At 45.5% G+C, this 19,476-nt stretch overlaps 1 protein-coding gene across 1 annotated transcript in view; it reads right to left on the bottom strand.

Annotated features, from left to right (window-relative positions):
• The window catches only part of LOC311338276 (T-box transcription factor T-like), a gene marked incomplete at its 5' end in the record, with an annotated part of 42,905 nt that extends 23,734 nt beyond the window's left edge, over positions 1 to 19,171 (bottom strand). Inside the window, 5 exons of the mRNA XM_084463501.1 lie at positions 1,883 to 2,106; positions 17,958 to 18,059; positions 18,141 to 18,254; positions 18,848 to 18,960; positions 19,090 to 19,171. Coding sequence (XP_084319627.1) covers positions 1,883 to 2,106; positions 17,958 to 18,059; positions 18,141 to 18,254; positions 18,848 to 18,960; positions 19,090 to 19,171 — 635 coding nt within the window. The remainder of the gene's footprint in view (positions 1 to 1,882; positions 2,107 to 17,957; positions 18,060 to 18,140; positions 18,255 to 18,847; positions 18,961 to 19,089) is intronic.
• Between the last annotated feature and the right edge of the window lie 305 nt (positions 19,172 to 19,476).

Raw genomic sequence — 19,476 nt, 5'->3', positions numbered from 1 at the left:
TCCAGACCACTGAGGCAGTAGGCCACCACTGAGGCAGTAGGCCTCTAGTGAGGCAGTAGGCCTCCAGACCACTGAGGCAGTAGGCCACCACTGAGGCAGTAGGCCACCACTGAGGCAGTAGGCCTCCAGACCACTGAGGCAGTAGGCCACCACTGAGGCAGTAGGCCTCCACTGAGGCAGTAGGCCACCAGACCACTGAGGCAGTAGGCCTCCAGACCACTGAGGCAGTAGGCCACCACTGAGGCAGTAGGCCTCCACTGAGGCAGTAGGCCTCCAGACCACTGAGGCAGTAGGCCACCACTGAGGCAGTAGGCCTCTAGTGAGGCAGTAGGCCTCCAGACCACTGAGGCAGTAGGCCACCACTGAGGCAGTAGGCCTCCAGACCACTGAGGCAGTAGGCCTCCACTGAGGCAGTAGGCCTCCACTGAGGCAGTAGGCCTCCAGACCACTGAGGCAGTAGGCCTCCAGAACCCTAACCCTAACCCAGGCAGATCAAGTTTAGTGCTGGCAGCTCATATTATCAATGAACCACTGTTCTAACTGAATGACCACACATTAAACAGCTATACATTAAACACACATACATTACATACATTTAACACATACATTAAACAGCTATACATTAAACAGCCATACATTAAACACACATACATTACATACATTTAACACATACATTAAACATCCTGACATTAACACACCCATACATTAAACACACATACATTCACCAGCCGTCCTATACAGTAGATTCGAGTTAACATGATATTCATACTTTATAATAATAATAATATATGATAAAGTATATAAGACATAGTTGAATACAGTAGTAATAAATAAAAATAAGTACTTCTGATAATATAATACATTAGAAATGATTCCATAATCGTAATACTATGATAGAACTACAGATATTATAATACATTACAATTATTAAATAATCGTATTAGGGTAGTTCTTCTGATATTATAAAACATTGATTATATTTATATATTCATATTACTATGATAGTACTTCTGATTTAATGTATCATTAATAATAATAAATTATAATATATTCATCTTACTTCTGATATATAATACATTAATAATAATATACAATGTTATGATAGTAGTAACAATAATTATATTATGATACATTACTATGATAGTACTAATATTATAATACATTGACAATAATAATCTATGATATTACTATGATAGTACTCCTAGTAATACATTAATAATAATACTATAATAATATATTAATTTAATAGTACTGATACTGATCAATAATAATAATAATAATAATAATATTATCATATTATCACGATAGTACTTCTGACATAATACATTATTAATACAATTAATATAATGATCTTACTACGATAGTTCTTCTGGTATTATAATGCATTATTAATAATAATATATCATGTTACGATGAAAGTACTAACATAGATAATACATTAATAATAATAATAATATATCATATTACTAGGAAAGCTCTGATATTAATACATAAATGATATGACAATATTCAAATATAGTTAATTAGTAACATAACATCCTAATTTTATTGTTTATTAATAACTTCGATATTAACATTCTAATATTATAATTCATTAATAACATGGATGTTAACATCCTAATGTTATAGTTCATTAATAATATCCTATTGTTATTGTTCATTAATAACATGGATGTTAACATCCTTATGTTATAGTTCATTAATAACATCCTAATGTTATAGTTCATTAATAACATCCTAATATTATAATTCACTAATAACATGGATTTGAACATCCTAATGTTATAGTTCATTAATAACAACCTAATGTTATAGTTCATTATTAACATCCTTATATTATAATTCATTAATAACTGGATGTTATAGTTAGTTGTTAACTCACCTGCCGCTCTTGGTCACGATCATCTCGTTCGTGATTTCCTGGAACTTCCGCCACAGATCGGCGTCCTCCAGAGTGACCGCGAGCCGTCCGGGGGGGTCTCCCCGCTGGGCTCCCCGCTGGGCTCCCCGCTGGTCTCCCCCCGGGGGGAGCCCCGGGGCTCCCCGCTTCATCGTCGGAGTCGCCCCGGACTCCATCGCCTCCTCGTCCTCGTGCAGCTCCTCCAGCTTTAATTCAGTTTCGAACCGATTCAGACTCCGATCTGCTTTAGTTTAGAACGGACTCGAGTCTCTTTGTAAACCTGTAGGAGAGAAGACTGATATCTAGAAGGTCCAAACGAGACACACACACACACACACACACACACACACACACACACACACACACACACACACACACACACACACACACACACACACACACACACACCGTTAATACAGTCTCTTTCTCTCTAACAGAGGCATACTCTCTCGATTAAATCCAAAATAGCTTTATATAGGATAGGGAACATTCAAATTGCCAAAAAAGTTTACAAAATAAGCGGCCGAGTGGAACACAAAAAGTTACAAATAAAATGATGAAAAGCTTTTCCCCTCGACAGCGCAACCACATGTGCGCGTGTGCGTGTGTGTGTTTTAATCAACGCGCAGCCGTGCACTGGGCTTATGGGCTTTAGTGGTTTTAAAGACATAAAGGACTAGTTAGCGTCTAAGATCCGTTCTGCTCTCTAAATAAAACCCTGAACACCAGCTGCATAGGCTCTGTTCCAAAACACACCTTATTAGGTTTATAGGCTCTGTTCCAAAACACATCTTATTAGGTTTATAGGGTCTGTTCAAAACGTTATTAGGTTTACAGGCTCTGTTCCAAAACACACCTTATTAGGTTTATAGGGTCTGTTCAAAACGTTATTAGGTGTATAGGCTCTGTTCCAAAACACACCTTATTAGGTTTATAGGCTCTGTTCCCAAACACACCTTATTAGGTTTATAGGCTCTGTTCCAAAACACACCTTATTAGGTTTATAGGCTCTGTTCCAAAACACACCTTATTAGGTTTATAGGCTCTGTCCAAACGTTATTAGGTTTATAGGCTCTGTTCCAAACGTTATTAGGTTTATAGGGTCTGTTCCAAACGTTATTAGGTTTATAGGCTCTGTTCCAATCGTTATTAGGTTTGTAGGGTCTGTTCCAAAACAAACGTTATTAGGTTTATAGGCTCTGTTCCAAACGTTATTAGGTTTATAGGCTCTGTTCCAAACGTTATTAGGTTTATAGGCTCTGTTCCAAACGTTATTGGGTTTATAGGGTCTGTTGAAAACGTTATTAGGTTTGTAGGGTCTGTTCCAAAACAAACGTTATTAGGTTTATAGGCTCTGTTCCAAACGTTATTAGGTTTATAGGGTCTGTTCAAAACGTTTTTAGGTTTATAGGCTCTGTTCCAAACGTTATTAGGTTTATAGGGTCTGTTCAAAACGTTATTAGGTTTATAGGGTCTGTTCAAAATGTTATTAGGTGTATAGGGTCTGTTCCAAACTTTATTAGGTTTATAGGCTCTGTTCCAAACGTTATTAGGTTTATAGGGTCTGTTCAAAACGTTATTAGGTTTGTAGGGTCTGTTCCAAAACAAACGTTATTAGGTTTATAGGCTATGTTCAAAACGTTATTAGGTTTATAGGGTCTGTTCAAAACGTTATTAGGTGTATAGGGTCTGTTCCAAACGTTATTAGGTTTATAGGCTCTGTTCCAAACGTTATTAGGTTTATAGGGTCTGTTCAAAACGTTATTAGGTTTGTAGGGTCTGTTCCAAAACAAACGTTATTAGGTTTATAGGCTCTGTTCAAAACGTTATTAGGTTTATAGGCTATGTTCCAAACTGCAAAGCACAGTTTCTGCGTGTCAAACACCGCCCCTAGCACCAATAGGAAGCGTCACGCTGCAGCACCGTTGTGGTTATGAAAGCAGCAGATCAACAAACATAGTCGGTATAGGCTACCATTACGTTATACGAGTTGTTTTATGATGCCCATGATCCTCCGTTTGTGCTTAAAATGTGTTGAATTCTTAATGGTGAAACTGGGTTCAGGATTCCATATTAACAGGCAGCTTTTACTGAGTAACTGGTAGAGCATTACAGGCAAGCAACTTCGGTGATGAGAGCTAGTTACTGCACGAGCATTCCAAATGTGCGCATGCGCAGTGAACTAATCTAACTATTCAATAACATCAGTCAAATGTTCTACACAATGATCGTCACATTAATTCATCGTTACTTGTCCTGTCATGTCCTGTCGGCACTTTGTTTGTGGTTTAGTCACTTTATTTACTGTCATTGCTCATTCATTTTGCATTGTGGAATTATTCATCTACTGTAGCAACAATCTCCATATGTACAGGACCTTGTATCAAGCCGGGATGTACGAAATAGCTTTAAAAAAGCGCTTTTTCATGCGCGGCGATGCTAGTGAATAGAACAGTGGCGGGAAGTTGAAGGCGCCGCCGGTGTGGGCTAGTAAACAAGAAAAAGAAACAATCAGCTGTCTCGGTTGAGTGGCTGGATCTGAAGCCAAATTGCATTGGATGAAGGGGAAACGAGCTGTTGTTCAGGTGGTGGTCGTAGCTACACACTTCTCTGCTACTTTAGACATTATAGGGAGGGTGTTGATCGGCCTACAGTTACAGGTGGAATGATGATCACCGGATTTCGAAAATTGGCGTGACAATTGCAGATTTCCAAATACTTAGAAAAACAATTTTAGTGATGGTATTGGCTAATGAACCGATATCTTTAAGCATGGTTGAGTCCATACCAAATAAATCTTTTCCTTTTGAGGGTTTGAGAGATTTAATAATACCTGTGATTTTTATTTCTGAGACAGTGTTAATACTGAAGGCTGACTCCATTATGTTCACTGAGCACACATTAACATGATCAGTGGAGAAGCCCTTTGCAATAGTTGCTACAGAATCAACAAAGACAATCGATTGAACAATCAAAACAATCGAACAATCGATTAAGAGCTACTGCTAATTCAGCTGGGTCCTTAGTCAGCTTTTCATTTAAGTCAAGTTCAATTGACCTTCGTGCAATATGATGTTCTCCCATGAGTTTTAACTGAGTTGATAATATTTTCGGATTACCCTGTGGCTCATTAATTATAGCAATAAAGAAATCAGTCCTAGCTTTCCTCAGTCCTGTTATCACTTTATTTCTTAACATGGCAAAGTGATATTTGTCATGATACATGATACATACATGATACAATTTTGTTCTAATGGCCACTTTTGATGCAAGATCTTTTGATGCAAAAGTCTTTTGACATGTTTATCTAGTGAATCCTGATCTAACTAACTAACCCTAACCATCCTGATCTAAGTGAAAAACGGATTACCTTGATCTTGACCGCTCAAAACTTTCTTTAATTTATCCATGATCCTCTTTTGACCGACTATCTACATCTAGATATGCTAGTGTAATTAGTTATATTAGTCATAATAGTTCAAAAGGAAGACATGACGTGATGTTAACGTTTACAGGTGGACGTTACGTTTACCGCCTTCAGGCTGCAGTAATGCGAGCACAGTCTGCAGTACAGTGACCAACCACCGGGGCCAGGGGGCGCTGCTGAGCACATGCTGCAGTACCGCGACCAGCCGCCGCAGGCAGGCGGCGCTGCTCAGCAAAGGCAGAAGTATTGGGACGAGCCGCCGCGGGCAGGGGGCGCTGCTGGGTTCACATCCAAGAAGAAAAACAATCCGCTTTCTGCTTTATTCACTGAACTACAAACAACACAATATACCATGTATAAACCACACGACCATCTTGAGGTTATAATAACATAAAAAATTAAAACCCAGATTTTATTATTTAAATATTTATTTTAACAATGGATTATTTTTTTTTCCCAAAATTCAATAAATCCATGACACGTTTTTCCCAAAATGCTTTAAAATCCATTGCATCAATATGAAATATATATTTTTCAGATTGAAACTGTGCAAAATACAACAAAGTAGGTTGATCTACATATGACAGCCTTTGACCTTCGACAATACCAGTCCAGTATTGGGCCAATACCAGCCCAGTATTGGGCCAATACCAGTCCAGTATTGGGCCAATACCAGCCCAGTATTGGGCCAATACCAGCCCAGTATTGGGCCAGTACCAGTCCAGTATTGGGCCACTGGGCCCAATACGGGGAGCTTGATCAATGGCATCAAAATGATTAATGTTTTGTTTATATCGTTTAACTATATCGCAAACTCTTTAGGCGCTGGCAATTGTTTGCGCGACGTGGAATGGTGCGCGGTGGTTGACTGGATTTGTGCCATTCTGCAGAAAAGGTGGACCGGCGTTTATCAGGGTGTGGAAAGAAAGGGAGAAAACGAGACAGAGTAACACGGCGGATATCGGGTTTTGCGGAATATTGAATATGGGCAGGCCCGGGGTGGCCATCGGGACGTTTCCCGTTTATATCAAATCTAAAATATTGTGTAGCCTCAGAGCAGCAGTCCTGTCTGATGCTGGTGAACCCGAGAGACGGAAGAAGACAGGACTGAGGGGACAGGTAGAGAGGAATTTAAAAGAAAAATTACAATTATTTGATGTAAGATAACACACACATAGAACTGACATGATGCATTGAAATTATCCCAAACATGTAATGGGTTAACATTGTATTTTTTATATATAATTGTTAAACGAACAGATCCTTGAGGTGGATTTTTCATTCGGCAAACGTTGATCCAAAAAGGGATAGTACGAGTTTTGCGCTGTTCATTTATGCAAATTCTTCCATCACTGAAAAAAGTGGGCCGGTCTGAGCCTGAGGCTCCCGGGCTGAAAACAGGTCCCAGTCCGGCCCTGATACGAGCTCATCAACACTGACCAAATACTCAACGGATTTTAGTGCTAACTCAATTTTTAAAAATTAATTAAAAAAAATTTGATTGCGTTTTGGAACCAAACTCCTCATATATATATATATATATATATATATATATATATATATATATATTTTGTGGTATAGTGGGTTAGTGGTAGGGTTGGTGATGGGGGTTAGTGGTAGGGTTAGTGGTAGGGTTGGTGATGGGGGTTAGTGGTAGGGTTGGTGATGGGGGTTAGTGGTAGGGTTGGTGATGGGGGTTAGTGGTAGGGTTAGTGGCAGGGTTGGTGATGGGGGTTAGTGATGGGGTTGGTGATGGGGGTTAGTGGTAGGGTTAGTGATAGGGTTGGTGATGGGGGTTAGTGGTAGGGTTGGTGATGGGGGTTAGTGGTAGGGTTGGTGATGAGGGTTAGTGGTAGGGTTGGTGATGGGGGTTAGTGGTAGGGTTAGTGGTAGGGTTGGTGATGGGGGTTAGTGGTAGGGTTGGTGATGGGGGTTAGTGGTAGGGTTGGTGATGGGGGTTAGTGGTAGGGTTAGTGGTAGGGTTGGTGATGGAGGTTAGTGGTAGGGTTAGTGGTAGGGTTGGTGATGGGGGTTAGTGGTTGGGTTGGTGATGGGGGTTAGTGGTAGGGTTGGTGATGGGGGTTAGTGGTAGGGTTGGTGATAGGGGTTAGTGGTAGGGTTGGTGATGGGGGTTAGTGGTAGGGTTGGTGATGGGGGTTAGTGGTAGGGTTGGTGATGGGGGTTAGTGGTAGGGTTGGTGATGGGGGTTAGTGATAGGGTTGGTGATGGGGGTAAGTGGTAGGGTTGGTGATGGGGGTTAGTGGTAGGGTTAGTGGTAGGGTTGGTGATGGGGGTTAGTGGTAGGGTTGGTGATGGGGGTTAGTGGTAGGGTTAGTGGTAGGGTAGGTGATGGGGGTTAGTGGTAGGGTTGGTGATGGGGGTTAGTGGTAGAGTTGGTGATGGGGGTTAGTGGGGTTAGATCCTGGTTGAGGTTCAGCTGGTCTGCGGCGTGGAGACGGTGATCTGGCAGGTCGGACAGGAAGGCAGACTCACCAACCACTCATCTATACACTGGAGAGAGGAGAGGGGTTAGTACACTGGAGAGAGGAGAGGGGTTAGTACACTGGAGAGAGGGGTTAGTACACTGGAGAGAGGGGAGGGGTTAGTACACTGGAGAGAGGGGTTAGTACACTGGAGAGAGGAGAGGGGTTAGTACACTGGAGAGAGGGATTAGTACACTGGAGAGAGGGATTAGTACACTGGAGAGAGGAGAGGGGTTAGTACACTGGAGAGAGGGGTTAGTACACTGGAGAGAGGGGTTAGTACACTGGAGAGAGGGATTAGTACACTGGAGAGAGGGATTAGTACACTGGAGAGAGGAGAGGGGTTAGTACACTGGAGAGAGGGGTTAGTACACTGGAGAGAGGGGTTAGTACACTGGAGAGAGGGATTAGTACACTGGAGAGAGGGGTTAGTACACTGGAGAGAGGGGTTAGTACACTGGAGAGAGGAGAGGGGTTAGTACACTGGAGAGAGGGATTAGTACACTGGAGAGAGGGGTTAGTACACTGGAGAGAGGAGAGGGGTTAGTACACTGGAGAGAGGGGAGGGGTTAGTACACTGGAGAGAGGGGTTAGTACACTGGAGAGAGGAGAGGGGTTAGTACACTGGAGAGAGGGGTTAGTACACTGGAGAGAGGAGAGGGGTTAGTACACTGGAGAGAGGGGTTAGTACACTGGAGAGAGGGGTTAGTACACTGGAGAGAGGGGTTAGTACACTGGAGAGAGGAGAGGGGTTAGTACACTGGAGAGAGGAGAGGGGTTAGTACACTGGAGAGAGGAGAGGGGTTAGTACACTGGAGAGAGGGGTTAGTACACTGGAGAGAGGGGTTAGTACACTGGAGAGAGGAGAGGGGTTAGTACACTGGAGAGAGGGGTTAGTACACTGGAGAGAGGAGAGGGGTTAGTACACTGGAGAGAGGGGAGGGGTTAGTACACTGGAGAGAGGGGAGGGGTTAGTACACTGGAGAGAGGGGTTAGTACACTGGAGAGAGGGGTTAGTACACTGGAGAGAGGGGTTAGTACACTGGAGAGAGGAGAGGGGTTAGTACACTGGAGAGAGGAGAGGGGTTAGTACACTGGAGAGAGGGGTTAGTACACTGGAGAGAGGGGAGGGGTTAGTACACTGGAGAGAGGGGTTAGTACACTGGAGAGAGGGGTTAGTACACTGGAGAGAGGGGTTAGTACACTGGAGAGAGGGGAGGGGTTAGTACACTGGAGAGAGGGGTTAGTACACTGGAGAGAGGGGAGGGGTTAGTACACTGGAGAGAGGAGAGGGGTTAGTACACTGGAGAGAGGGGAGGGGTTAGTACACTGGAGAGAGGGATTAGTACACTGGAGAGAGGGGTTAGTACACTGGAGAGAGGGGAGGGGTTAGTACACTGGAGAGAGGGGTTAGTACACTGGAGAGAGGAGAGGGGTTAGTACACTGGAGAGAGGGATTAGTACACTGGAGAGAGGGGTTAGTACACTGGAGAGAGGGGAGGGGTTAGTACACTGGAGAGAGGGGTTAGTACACTGGAGAGAGGGGTTAGTACACTGGAGAGAGGGGTTAGTACACTGGAGAGAGGGGAGGGGTTAGTACACTGGAGAGAGGAGAGGGGTTAGTACACTGGAGAGAGGGGAGGGGTTAGTACACTGGAGAGAGGGGTTAGTACACTGGAGAGAGGGGAGGGGTTAGTACACTGGAGAGAGGGGAGGGGTTAGTACACTGGAGAGAGGGGTTAGTACACTGGAGAGAGGAGAGGGGTTAGTACACTGGAGAGAGGGATTAGTACACTGGAGAGAGGGGTTAGTACACTGGAGAGAGGGGAGGGGTTAGTACACTGGAGAGAGGGATTAGTACACTGGAGAGAGGGGTTAGTACACTGGAGAGAGGGGTTAGTACACTGGAGAGAGGGGAGGGGTTAGTACACTGGAGAGAGGGGAGGGGTTAGTACACTGGAGAGAGGGATTAGTACACTGGAGAGAGGGGTTAGTACACTGGAGAGAGGGGAGGGGTTAGTACACTGGAGAGAGGAGAGGGGTTAGTACACTGGAGAGAGGGGAGGGGTTAGTACACTGGAGAGAGGGGTTAGTACACTGGAGAGAGGGGAGGGGTTAGTACACTGGAGAGAGGGGAGGGGTTAGTACACTGGAGAGAGGGGAGGGGTTAGTACACTGGAGAGAGGGGTTAGTACACTGGAGAGAGGAGAGGGGTTAGTACACTGGAGAGAGGGATTAGTACACTGGAGAGAGGGGTTAGTACACTGGAGAGAGGGGAGGGGTTAGTACACTGGAGAGAGGGATTAGTACACTGGAGAGAGGGGTTAGTACACTGGAGAGAGGAGAGGGGTTAGTACACTGGAGAGAGGAGAGGGGTTAGTACACTGGAGAGAGGGGTTAGTACACTGGAGAGAGGGGAGGGGTTAGTACACTGGAGAGAGGGGAGGGGTTAGTACACTGGAGAGAGGGGTTAGTACACTGGAGAGAGGAGAGGGGTTAGTACACTGGAGAGAGGGATTAGTACACTGGAGAGAGGGGTTAGTACACTGGAGAGAGGGGAGGGGTTAGTACACTGGAGAGAGGAGAGGGGTTAGTACACTGGAGAGAGGAGAGGGGTTAGTACACTGGAGAGAGGGGTTAGTACACTGGAGAGAGGGGAGGGGTTAGTACACTGGAGAGAGGGGAGGGGTTAGTACACTGGAGAGAGGGGTTAGTACACTGGAGAGAGGAGAGGGGTTAGTACACTGGAGAGAGGGGTTAGTACACTGGAGAGAGGGGTTAGTACACTGGAGAGAGGGGTTAGTACACTGGAGAGAGGAGAGGGGTTAGTACACTGGAGAGAGGAGAGGGGTTAGTACACTGGAGAGAGGGGTTAGTACACTGGAGAGAGGGGTTAGTACACTGGAGAGAGAGGTTAGTACACTGGAGAGAGGAGAGGGGTTAGTACACTGGAGAGAGGGGTTAGTACACTGGAGAGAGGGGTTAGTACACTGGAGAGAGGGGTTAGTGTTGTTGATGATTCTTGTTGTTTGTTGTTTGTTGTTGTTTCCTTTTTTCAATTCAAAGAAACTCACCCAACATTGCAATGAATGGCAATCAAGATAAGTCTCTGTACTGAAGTGTGTGTGTGTGTGTGTGTGTGTGTGTGTGTGTGTGTGTGTGTGTGTGTGTGTGTGTGTGTGTGTGTGTGTGTGTTACCTGCTTGTGGAAGGTGTGTGAACATGGTAGTTCTTGTATTCCGTCGTCTCCCTGACTGAACTCCTTGTGACAAATCAGACACAAGCAGTCCGCATCGCCCTGGAGACACACACACACACACACAACTAGTTACATCAAGTTAACCAGCTAGTTATAATACTCAGGTACCATCGGTTTTTATAATGTCCAGGTTGTCAGATAGTGAGCTAGTTAGCTGGCCGTACCAGGGACATCATGTTGAGCTAGTTAGCTGCTCGTACTGTGACACAGCCACATGACGTTATAAGTGTTTGAAAGAAATGGTACAAATTGTATGTAAAAAAAAAACAGTGCCCAGTTAACATAAAGTTTTAAATCCTTGCAAGGTTAAATAATGTTTTGGGTTACCTGTTAATTGGTTTTGTGTGTGTGTTTGCCGATTGTGGAAGAGCCATAATAATGCCAGCGACATGTGATTTTTGCTGGGAGGACATGACAAAAAGGTTACTGGGACTTTAAGCTAGGTGACCTTAGGGGGCAAGGGGAGGAGTTACAGACAAGTACCAGGAAGCAGATGAACAAAGAAAATACCCCATAAACAAACTGTTTTCTCAAAAGCTTTTGTATTGATTTTGATAATTGTATCAGTAACATCAAATTGACCACAGCTTTTATACACCATACGTTTTTGTTTTTTCTTCACCCTTCCCCAAGTCTCCCAAAGTCCAGCACCCAAACCCTGAAAGTCCAAAGCCCAAAAAACCACCAAAAAGTATTCCACCAAAAAACACGTAAAAGTAGTCCACTAACAATGCATTGTAGAAAAAATGGAAGGATCTCACCGGTAAGGCAGGCTCAAACAAATATACTCCATCGTTGTTGTCTGTATAGCATGGCCTTCTCATGAGTTTGGTGGGGTTTTAAGATTTCAGGATCCCTCATTTCCTAAACTCACCACCCTTCTCCTTGGCAATCCCAAACCTTTTTCCTTTGTTCATCTGCTTCCTGGTACCTGTCTGTAACTCCTCCCCTTGCCCCCTAAAGTCACCTAGCTTAAAGTCCCAGTAACCTTTTTGTCATGTCCTCCCAGCAAAAATCACATGTTGCTGGCATTATTATGGCTTTTCCACATCGGCAAACACACACACAAAACCAATTAACAGGTAACCCAAAACATTATTTAACCTTGCAAGGATTTAAAACTTTATGTTAACTGGGCACTGGTTTTTTTACATACAATTTGTACCATTTCTTTCAAACACTTATAACGTCATGTGGCTGTGTCACAGATCCCCCCCCCAGCCGGAGGTGTGAGGGGCTGAGCCCCGAAATAAGATTTCAGATTACCCACATGTACTGTGTCCGTATTGTCAGTGTCTTGCCATTTAAGCCTATAATTGAGAGGCCCTAATATTTTCATCACTTGTGCTGGCCCTGACCACTTGGGTGCTAGCTTTGATGAAAATTTTTCAGAGGCCTTAGACTGAGGGTGTGTTCGGACCCAGACCAGATCTCCCACAAGAAATTGCGCAATTCTCCTATGGGCATCATAGTATCTGGCTTGTCTGTGTCTGGCTACTCCCACTCTCTGTCTGACCTCCTGTCTCATTTGGTGTTGTCGTTCCAGTAAGGAGTATTGGGATTCCTGTGGATGCGGAGCTGGAGCTTGATGTATAAGCCTCTCCAAAGGTCCTTTCAGGTGTCTCCCAAGGGCAAGTTCTGCAGGAGTCCGTCCTGTGGTTTCATGCTGGTTGTTGTTCAGGGCGAACCGGAACTCCGACAACCACTTATCCCAATCCTCATGATGTTCTCCTACATAGGAAGCAATCATAGTCTTCAGATTCCGATTGACCCGTTCAGTTATGTTTGTCTGTGGATGGTAGCTTGTGGTCAGTTTCTGGATGATTCCCCACTTCTTGCAAAGGGCTTGGAGAAGCTGACTAGTGAATTGTGGCCCTCGGTCTGAAACTATGTATTTAGGCACACCCCACCTGGTTAGGATCTCATCTCTTAGCAGCTGGCATTGGCGAGGTGTTTTACTATCCCGCATGGGGAATAGTTCAACCCATCGGGTATAGTAATCCACTACTACGAGGAGGTAAAGATTCCCTTTCTTGCTCCGTGGTAATGGTCCCATGAAGTCCATTCCCAGCATGTAACCGGGTTCTTCCACTTTAGTTGACTGTAACAATCCAGCAGGTTTTTTGTTGTCTGGTTTGTACTGCTGACAGGTTGTGCATTGTTTGACATGTTGCCACACATCTTTCCTAACGGTAGGCCACCAGGCCACTTCTAGGATACGAAGTAAGGTCTTGAGTCTTCCCAAGTGTGCCCCCAGTGGACTGTCGTGGAAGTATTGCAGGAAAAGAGATTTCAACTCCTTGGGCACTACCAATTGATATTTCAGTCCCACTCCTTTGGTCTGAATTGTTCTGTAGAGGACATCTTGGATCACTTCCCATCCAATACGGTCTGTCTTGGCTATCACTCCCGCTTGCATCTCTCTGACCTCTGGATCTTGATGTTGTGCATGTGCTACTTCAGCCAGAGAGGATGGTAAGTCAGCCGCACAGGAGGATGACTGGGTTGCCACATAGGAAGCCACCACAGGAGGTGACTGGGGCTCCACTGCCCGGGATAGGGCATCTGGCACAATGTTCGTATATCCCTTCCTGTAATGGACTTCAAAGTCAAACTGCTGCAACCTCAAGGTCCAACGGGTCAACCTGGAACTGGTTTTGGGACAGTTGAAAGCCCAGGTTAAGGCACTATGGTCAGTGAAGACATCAAACTTGCCTCCTTCCAGGTAGTGGCGCCATTTCTCTACTGCCCACACGACTGCTAGGCACTCCTTCTCAGCCGTAGAGTAATTGTTTTCTGCCCCACGCAGTCCCCTAGAGGCATACGCAATCACTCTTTCGCCCTCTGGTGTCTGTTGAGCAAGGACGGCTCCCAGCCCCACATCGCTTGCATCTGTCTGAACCTGAAAAGGTATTGTGGAGTCTGGTTGTGCAAGGACGGGTGAAGTCTTCAGTGCTTGTTTGAGTTGGTCAACACTGCTCTGACATTCTTCCGTCCATAACCACTTGATGTCTTTTCGCTTCAAGTTGTTCAGAGGTGCAGCATGTTCCGCGAAGTGTGGGATAAATTTATGATACCACCCCACTAGGCCCAGGAATCTCTGCAGGGACTTCACATCCTGTGGGGTTGGATAATTGGCCACTGCTGTCGTCTTTTCCAGGTCAATTTCCACTCCCATACCAGACACAATGTGTCCCAGAAACTTGAGCTGAGTTTTAAAGAAGTGGCATTTTTTCAAATTGAGGGTAAGGTTTGCTGTTTGCAACTTGGAAAACACAGCATGAAGATCTTTAAGGTGCTGTTGGTGATTGGGGGAATATATTATGATGTCATCAATGTACACCAGACAGACACGCCCTCTTAACTCACCCAGCACTGTTTCCATCAACCGCTGAAATGTAGCAGCAGCATTCTTCAACCCAAAGGGCATGACTTTGAAATGATATAGACCCATGGGTGTGATGACGGCGGTCTTAGCCTTGCTTTCAGGACTCATAGCCACTTGCCAATACCCAGAGGGGAGATCCAGAGTGCTGAAGCAACTCGCCCCATGCAAAGACTCCAGGATCTCATGGATAATTGGCATTGGATAAGCGTCCAATGGGGTCTTTGTATTTAACCTCCTGTAATCTATACAGAAGCGATGAGAACCATCAGGTTTCCCTACCAGTACCACAGGAGATGCCCATGGCAACTGTGATGGTTCAATGACATCGTCTGCCAGCATCTGCTTTACGTGTTGCTCAATGATGTTTTTCTTGAGTGGAGACACCCGGTAGGCCTTTGCACGTACCGGTATCTCGTTGCAAGTGTAAATATGATGCTGGGTAACGTTGGTCTTCCTAATTTTAGCTGCACATACTCCCGCTACGGACTGGAACAACTCCTGCATCTCTGGGGAATGGGACTGCAACAGCGCTCTGTGTGCCTCTAATGCATCAACTGCTCTCGACTGAGGGGATGCAGCAGATGAACACACCGCCATGTACAGGTAAGCTTTCCCCTTGAGCTCTTCAATGGAGTGCCAGCTGCGACTATCAGGTGGGTGATTTAAAAATGGAAAGTGAGAACATTTCCCCCTGATAGGCTAAGTATGTATGATCTCCTAAGTTGAGTTGGGCCTGGGTTTTGGTCAGGAAGTCTAGTCCTAAAATTAGCGGAAAAGCTAGATTTTCATCCTTCATGATGTACGTCCCAATTGTCCAGACAGCCCCATGCCAGGTGTAGGCCAGGTGTGTCTTCCCCTCGGCTTGGTGTGATTTTCCATCGGCCAACACAAAATGCAAAAGATCTTCCGTGATCAGTGAATCTCCAGACCTGGCCATCTTCTGCCAAAGGCTTCTCTGCATCAAGGTGAATGTGCAGCCCGTGTCTAGTACTGCTTCTCCTTGGAGTCCCCGGGTCTCAATTGGAACTACCAGCAGAGTTGGAGTCACTGCTTTAGCTATGATCATATGCTGTGCTCCTTTGTGCTCTTGACCATTAGTGTTGGGACTTTTCCCGTTTCCTTTTTTTTTTGACTTGTCATTGGAGGCCTGATTATTCACTCTGGCCCAGTAATCTTTCTTGGCAGCCCAGTCGCGCTCCACCATGGATCCCAACTTGACAAGCTGTTCGACAGTGTGTACTGTTCCCCTTAACCCGCTAACTAGGGCTGGATTGCAATTGTTCATGACACATCTGACTAACTCTTCTTCAGTTATATCAGACTTCCAACGCAAACAGAGAGCCCTGTAATCATAAACAAAATCTCTTATGCATTGGTCAGCTCCCTGAACTTTAACCCGCAATTGCTCTTCCACCTCATTCTGGTAGTCAGTAATTAAGAAAGCTGAAAAAAATGACTTTCTGAATTCGGACCTATTCTTAACTTTCTTTTTCTCTGCTGTCCACCAACTCTTGGCAGGTCCTTTAAAGGTGGCTGATAAGGTGGCCATCAGTTCTCCATCAGTAAGCGGCCTCAGGGTTAAAAAGTTCTCACACTGTTCAATGTAATTAAACACTTCTGTTGCTTCTCGGGATTCTCCAAAGACAGGAAACTGGAGGCGGACAGGAGGCTTGACAATGAGAGAAGGAGTAGCAGACACCTTACTAGACGGAGGAAGCCCAATATCACTAAGATCAGGTGGAGGATATCGAAAGGAGGCTTGACTCAACGGGGTGCTAGAGCATTTTACTTTACTTAATTCTTTTCCCCACTGTTCATCTCTCCGTAACAAACACTCTACCACAGCTCGCTCTAATTGTTGAACAGAGTCCTTTAAACGTGTCTCAACATCTTCAAACTTGTTATCAACATACTCTCTGAGCCCGAGCTCACGGTCTATTGTGCTCTCTATTGAAGCTCTGAATTCTCCCTCTAAAGTACTCACTTTATTCTGCAATTCCCTAATAGAGGAACTGATCTCCTGCACTACAACTTCCTCCTGACTATCAGCTCCTTTAGTATTTTCTTCACTATCAGACCCATCAGAATCTTCTCCCTCTTCAATGTACATTTCACTTAACAGAGAGGATATTTCTGTCACTGGTTCTCTAAAGGTTACAAAAGGACCTGGTCTGAATGGACAGAAAGCGTGACGAGTTGTAAGATCAGGTGTAGCAGTGTGAGTAGAGGTAGTATGTGTAGAAGTACTAGCGTTAGTAGAAGTGTGAGAAGGAGTATGAGAAGAAGCAGCAGCGGAACTGGAACTAGTCCCAGGCTGGCCCTCCTCTGCGTCAGGGTTTGCAACAGTAAACATTTCCATAATTTTTCCCCCAAAAAAAACAAAGTATACAACATAACTTTTAACAATGTAGTTTCTCCCATACTGGCCACCATCTGTAACAATCACCCTGATTCTCTTTCAGGTAGACTATCACTTTTTGTTCGGAAAACTACATAATATATTTCAGTTACATATGTAAACTCATCTTATTCCAAAAAAGGGGAAGGGGTATTTTCTTTGGAATATACTGGATGGCTGATGGGAATGTGATTTGATTGATGTTTTTTTTGGAATAAGATGAGTTTACATATGTAACTGAAATATATTATGTAGTTTTCCGAACAAAAAGTGATAGTCTACCTGAAAGAGAAATCAGGGTGATTGTTACAGTACCATGGACATTATGTTGAGCTAGTTAGCTAGTTAGCCGGCCGTACCATGGACATTATGTTGAGCTAGTTAGCTGCTCGTACCAGGGACATTATGTTGAGCTAGTTAGCTAGTTAGCCGGCCGTACCAGGGACATTATGTTGAGCTAGTTAGCTAGTTAGCCGGCCGTACCAGGGACATTATGTTGAGCTAGTTAGCTAGTTAGCCGGCCGTACCAGGGACATTATGTTGAGCTAGTTAGCTAGTTAGCCGGCCGTACCAGGGACATTATGTTGAGCTAGTTAGCTAGTTAGCCGGCCGTACCAGGGACATTATGTTGAGCTAGTTAGCCGGCCGTACCAGGGACATTATGTTGAGCTAGTTAGCTAGTTAGCCGGCCGTACCAGGGACATTATGTTGAGCTAGTTAGCTAGTTAGCCGGCCGTACCAGGGACATTATGTTGAGCTAGTTAGCTAGTTAGCCGGCCGTACCAGGGACATTATGTTGAGCTAGTTAGCCGGCCGTACCAGGGACATTATGTTGAGCTAGTTAGCTAGTTAGCCGGCCGTACCAGGGACATTATGTTGAGCTAGTTAGCTAGTTAGCCGGCCGTACCAGGGACATTATGTTGAGCTAGTTAGCTAGTTAGCCGGCGGTACCATGGACATTATGTTGAGCTAGTTAGCTGCTCGTACCAGGGACATTATGTTGAGCTAGTTAGCCGGCCGTACCATGGACATTATGTTGAGCTAGTTAGCCGGCCGTACCATGGACATTATGTTGAGCTAGTTAGCTAGTTAGCCGGCCGTACCATGGACATTATGTTGCGGCGGCGGAAGTGCGTCTTGTGTCCGTGCTTGTGTCCGTGCTTGTGTCCGGGCGCGGCCTCGGTGGCGATGATGGAGGAGCGGCGCTGGGTGCTGGGGGGGGAGGGGGAGGGGGGGGCGGGGGAGGAGAGGAGCAGCCCGCGGGAGGAGGTGCGCTGGAGGAGGACCTTGGCTGAGACCGGAGGCTCGGCGGCCGAGTGGAGGCGGTAGAACTGCATGGCAGAGAGGGTGACCTGGAGGTCAGGGGTCAGAGAGAGGTCATGGAGGGCGGAGAGGGTGACCTGGAGGTCAGGGGTCAGAGAGAGGTCATGGCAGAGAGGGTGACCTACTATGTATGATGTTTAAAATGTAAAAAAAAAAGTATAATCTGTATTACACGTGTTATGAGGGATATTGTGTATAGTTTGTGTCGTATGTGGTATTATGTGTAAAGTGTGTGTCGTATGTGGTATTATGTGTAAAGTGTGTTGTAAGGGGTATATATGTGGTACTATGTATAGAGTGTGTGGTGTAAGGGGTATTAGGGGAAAAGTGTATGTTGTGAGGGGAATATCTGGGCTACAGAGGCTGATAGAGGCTGATAGAGGCTACTAGAGGCTGATAGAGGCTGGTAGAGGTTGATAGAGGATACTAGAGGCTGGTAGAGGCTGATAGAGGCTACTAGAGGCTGATAGAGGCTACTAGAGGCTGATAGAGGCTGGTAGAGGCTGGTAGAGGTTGATAGAGGATACTAGAGGCTGGTAGAGGCTGATAGAGGATACTAGAGGCTGATAGAGGCTGGTAGAGGCTGATAGAGGATACTAGAGGCTGATAGAGGCTGGTAGAGGCTGATAGAGGCTGGTAGAGGCTGATAGAGGCTGGTAGAGGCACTCACCGGGCAAGGCAGAGAGGACCTCCTGCGGGCTGCAGCCTGGAGGTTGACTGGGGGCTGCTGACTCGGAGCCTCTCCTCTGTCACCCTCCTCAGCCTTCACCTTCTCTGCTTCTCCTGCTCTGTACCGACTCATCCAGGCACTGAAGATCTCGGCATCCTTGTCCTCCTCCTCTTCGCTGTCCTCCTCTTCGCTGTCCTCCTCTTCGCTGTCCTCCTCTTCCTCACTTTGTGTCTCTCTCTCACCCTTCACGAGTCGCAGCTCCCCACAACCATTCTCTGTTTCTAAGAACACCTCCACCTCCTCCACCTCCTCCACCTCCTCCATTGTGTACCGCCTGTGAGTGAGTGTGTTTGGTAGATGTGGTAGTGAGTGTGTGTGGTAGATGTGGTAGTGAGTGTGTGTGGTAGATGTGGTAGTGAGAGTGTGGTAGATGTGGTAGTGTGTGTGTGTGTGTGTGTGTGTGGTAGTCGTAGAGGTAGATGTGGTAGAAGCAGGAGTTAATCTAGCGGTTAGCTCCAGGAGGCTCTGAGCAGATGGAGGATGAGGGATTAGAGGGATTAGGGCGGTCGCTAGACCAGTAGAGATGTTTTACCTGCTCAAGACACAGGTTCACCTAAAGTGTATCTGTG

Source organism: Micromesistius poutassou (assembly GCF_964030765.1).
Source record: "Micromesistius poutassou genome assembly, chromosome: 2".
NCBI lineage: Eukaryota > Metazoa > Chordata > Actinopteri > Gadiformes > Gadidae > Micromesistius > Micromesistius poutassou.
This window is presented reverse-complemented; position numbering and strand designations above follow the sequence as displayed.